This window comes from Bidens hawaiensis, unplaced genomic scaffold (assembly GCF_021521415.1).
Source record: "Bidens hawaiensis isolate Kalapana, Puna unplaced genomic scaffold, B.hawaiensis_p1.1 tig00037286_1, whole genome shotgun sequence".
NCBI classification, from domain to species: Eukaryota; Viridiplantae; Streptophyta; class Magnoliopsida; order Asterales; family Asteraceae; genus Bidens; species Bidens hawaiensis.
In genome coordinates, this window is record NW_027496517.1 from 139,646 (window position 1) to 144,101 (window position 4,456).

At 34.9% G+C, this 4,456-nt stretch overlaps 1 protein-coding gene across 1 annotated transcript; it reads right to left on the reverse strand.

Annotated features, from left to right (window-relative positions):
* Positions 1 to 942: 942 nt before the first annotated feature.
* On the reverse strand, positions 943 to 3,689 carry LOC143589257 (farnesyl diphosphate synthase 2-like). Its single transcript, XM_077070080.1, has 12 exons — positions 3,521 to 3,689; positions 3,158 to 3,413; positions 2,881 to 2,905; positions 2,684 to 2,796; positions 2,518 to 2,604; positions 2,301 to 2,417; positions 2,128 to 2,216; positions 1,812 to 1,863; positions 1,552 to 1,647; positions 1,405 to 1,449; positions 1,234 to 1,323; positions 943 to 1,158 (listed from the first exon to the last, which is right to left on the reverse strand). Exons 1-12 carry the CDS (start codon positions 3,535 to 3,537, stop codon positions 958 to 960), a joined length of 1,188 nt encoding a protein of 395 aa, XP_076926195.1. The 5' UTR covers positions 3,538 to 3,689; the 3' UTR covers positions 943 to 957.
* Between the last annotated feature and the right edge of the window lie 767 nt (positions 3,690 to 4,456).

Genomic DNA, 4,456 nt, shown 5'->3' on the forward strand with positions numbered 1-4,456 from the left:
TTTTACGAAGTGTAGAGGCACGAGTTATGGAGGTACGATTTGTTCTTTTATTTTTATTTTTCATATTAACAACATTTATGTTGTTATAATTGATTATTACTTATTCTAACTAGCCCTGCTTGCGGTGCGCACATATGATGTATATATGTGTGAACCCTCGGGTGGGCAAAAGTGAAATTGCACTAATTTTGACGTTATTTTACTAATCTCGTGAAAATAACGTTAATAGTGACGGACGGTTAATCAGGCATCATGTAGTGGCGTTGATAGCTGAAAGATAAGGGTACATGCACCGATCAGCCGGTGTCCCGATGATTGAGTGCTATGTGCCTTATGTCTAAGGCTTGATTCAAAACTACTATCGAGCCGGGGGTCTCACCGGAAGCAGCCTCTCTATCCCTATGGGGTAGAGGTAAGGCTGCCTACATCTTACCCTCCTCAGACCCTACCATAGCTTTGCTATTGGTGGGATATACTGAGTACGTTGATGATGATGATGATGATGATTTTGAATACCCTAGTTTTGCCTTATTTTAAATGTAATTCTTCTACTTTATCGGATAATAAATCCTAATCGTAATACTCTCTACATGTTATTATCAAATTAACGTTTTAAACAAACAAAATGATGTAGACATCACTCAAAGTACCAATATTTCATCACGCTAAACTCAAGAAACTTTATGTATTATTATTACAATACAGATGTCGTTAAAAATATACTGTATATAACAATACATGCAAGTAATAAAATAAAAGACTATATTGACATTTATTTCAACTTTAACCACACGTACAATGTCGAAACAAGTGGACAACATGTCCTCTTCTGAGATTGCGACCTATTTTTTCCTTCTATATAACTTCCCCAATAACTAAACTCAATGAGATTTATTTCAACTTCAACCACAGAATGACGCCAAAACACATGGATCGACAACATGTCCTCTTCTAAGATTAATGTGTCATCCTATACAACTTACCCAATAACGATTTCAACACTTGTTGTATTGGTTTGCTTGGTAGAGCTTCAATTGATTTGATTAACTCCTCTCGAGTCTTGTTCTCGTAATCCTCATACACTCGCTGAAGGTTTAGGGTATGATATAATTCTATCACTTTTGCTACTTTGGCTGGATCCTTTGTCCCGTAATTTTCCTGTAAGTTAAGTGTAAGATCGGCGTGTATATAGAGTAGATCGAAAAAAGGCTCGTTATAAGTAGTCCGGCTTACACAAAGAATTTTAGTCTGCTCTTCATTCGCGAGTTCCAGTGCTTTAGCAACTAACCATGAACAGGTAGAGTTTTCAATATCTGATCCAGTCTGTCATCATAGACATATATATATATTGATGAGCCATGAGTTTTGTTTCCTTATGAATATTGGTACTAACTTTGGAGTAACCTGACTAACCACATTAGGATCACCAAAGGTGTCAAGATAATCATTCTACAATGAAATTCAGATGTTTGCATGAAAAATCATGAAATAAACTTTGTTAAGATTCGAGTTTATACATACGAGACTGAACGGATTTATATATCACTTTACCTGCATTTGGCCGTAGATGCCAATTTCAACAAGGATGTCTTTCATGTCAGCGTGATCATCCAAATTTTCTCCCAACATAAGGAGGGCACAAGCGACCTTGAAGCAAAGATTAATACACATTGGTCTAATTAATATATTGATAAATCATATATATTAACAAACACTATTTTGCAAGAAAGGACTGGTGTCACAAATCCAAAAAAAAAAAAAAAAAAAGTGTAGCTGAAATGCAATAAATAAAAGCAGAGAGATTCGCTCACCGGAAGGTAAAGGGAGTAATATGAAGTTTTAAACTGAACAATCCGGCGATAACTGCAAAGATCATAAAATCTCTTTGTGTACTTCAAAAGATCCGGCCCAAGAAAGTAAATAGATATAATGCAAATTTACGGGTATGCATGTTTCTAGTAATTGAGTCAGGTATCACTTGATACTATACCTTCCATTCACAGAAAAACTACCCATACCCATCCCACAGCCACAATGTTTATAATTACATGTACCAAATGCTTCGCATCGGGTTCGTTTTTCATCCCTTGCGGGTGTATAATGAAAACAACTAAGCTTTTTACTTACGTAGAAATAGAATACTTTGAGAGATTTTTCTCTCCAGCAAGTTTAGTGGTAGCATCAATCATCTGTCCAGAGACTGTTTGAAACTCCGCCTTCTCAATGAAAGTTAATAAGAGTCAATGGCAAGGAAGAAGAAATCAAATCTTCAGTCATATAAAATAAGATATGATACAAACCTCATTGAAGATGTTCAGTAGGTTCACATAATAAGCCTTTCCACTAAAATGTTTCTTCAGAATTCTGTGGATATGGCTACGGAGAACAACCGCGTCATTTACAGCAATCATACCAACCTGAAAGCAAATTTACACAGACTCAGCATTGATCAGTTGATGAACTGACTTTATAAAAATATTTATGTGAACATATAAAAAATGTTGTGTATAGTCAAACCTCAGGTAGTCTGAACCAACATGGATGACCTCTGCGTGTATGCGAGTCATCCATTATGTCATCATGTACAAGTAAATATGCTTGTAGCTGCAACATGAGCAGGATTATATTTCTTCAAATAGATATATCTGTAAAAACAAATTGATCAGACCATAGATATCGGTACCCATTCAATGCACCAACCAAGGACGCTTGAAAGAAAAATGCCATCATCTGTAAGTTTTTCTGTATTAAGTAACTGGTAGCTGTCCACGACAGCGAGGCCACGTATCATCTTTCCTGCATACACCACGCTTTATCGTAACAATACAATTACTCCTTAGAAGACAATATTTCTTGCATAGGTTTGGAGAAATTATTAACCTCCAGGTACATTGTAATCGATCATCTGCAAAATTAAGTGAAGAAAAGGTCATTGTTAAACTTGGATATGATATAGGATAGCTTGCAAATAACCTAGTGTATGCTAAATTCTGTGAAATGTAACTTAGAGAAGTCATTTATTATGTATTTTAGTAACTTATGAATTACAATGTTAAAAAATACCTATAATTATATGTAACTAACTAATATAAAGCGATTGCTAATTACAAAACCAGACTCATGCTTGAATATATATGAGGTGAACTCTTAATCTTACCCGTTCAACCCACTGACGAGAATCGTCATCAAACTCAAATGAAGGATCGTGAAGTAGGTCGAATTTGATGGAATCATAAACTTGCATGAATTTGGACTTCAGATCGTTGCTCCTTTCTGTAGAGAGGGTAGAATAATTGGAGCGCGTATGACACGGCACCACAAACTTCCCAGGCACAAAGGGTCCAACTGATGTTGGCTTCAGTTGTGAAGATGCATCCCAAGAAGCCCATTTGGAAGAAAGATTGCAAACCACTCTGAAACAATTTTTATGTGTTAGTAATTGACCAGGCTATATGCCATTATGAAATAAGCATGGAATATGCTAAGAATTACACTAATCAAGAGTTTGCTAGTAATTAACCTATTAAAGAATGCCATTATGCGAGTTTGTATTGTGTAGCTCTATCTGTATTCTGCTGATAAGTGGTATTTGTAGCCAAGTGGTTAATCATTGGAGTTTGACCTGTTGTTAATTAATGCCTACATCATGAATCATGATGCGATGTACCTAGTTTGTTTAAGAAGACATGTTACGCATCTGAATAAAAATTGTAAGCAACTACTATTATTCTACGAGTCATCTTGATTTATTTGGATTTTATTAACGACAACAAGATTTTTTTTTATTTTTCTTTTATTTTTATTTTTTTTTTGAGAATGTCAACACCAACAAATCTGCATAATGTTTAGTAATTATTAGAGCATCTACACCAACTGAGTTTCACAAACGTATAATTTATTTAAATATAAATAAAAAATTGAAAAGCTAACAAGTAAAAAAATAAATTTAAATTAAAGATAAAAATAAAGAATATATTTTCCAACCACTGTATATTGCAATGGCTATATTTTTCAACGCCTATAAATATGCAACTCGTATATACTTTTCTCAACTTTCATAGTATGTGCTCATGACATGTCGATGAAACAACATTTATCTTCACGTTATTACTCACACAAACGTTGAAGAACCATACCCTACTCATAACGTTGAAGAAGACCAAACCATCTCCCAAACGTTGAAGATATGTAGGGTGACGATATAATAGCTTCGATTGGAATGCAGCTTTCAATCAAGTTTTTCCACTTAACGTGCGGAACCAACTCTTCCCTTTGTTGTGCTTCACCCGACCCATACTTCGATTATGCCACAAGCAAACCCTCTCTCTAACTTTTTAAAAACAAATAAAAATTATTATTAACTAGTTTTTTCTACATGGTGCGTTGCGTCGGGCAGCTGGCAAAACCTAAGTGTTGGTAAAACCCAATCGTTACAACAATTAGTTAACACAAATTC

Bases quoted from the DNA above. Each gene is read 5' to 3' on its own strand.
- LOC143589257 (XM_077070080.1), bottom strand. The intron at 2,605-2,683 runs GTACCGATATCT...CTCATGTTGCAG, and splicing joins TTGGTTGGTGCATTGAATGG to CTACAAGCATATTTACTTGT. The intron at 1,159-1,233 runs GTAAGCCGGACT...CTTAACTTACAG, and splicing joins AGCAGACTAAAATTCTTTGT to GAAAATTACGGGACAAAGGA.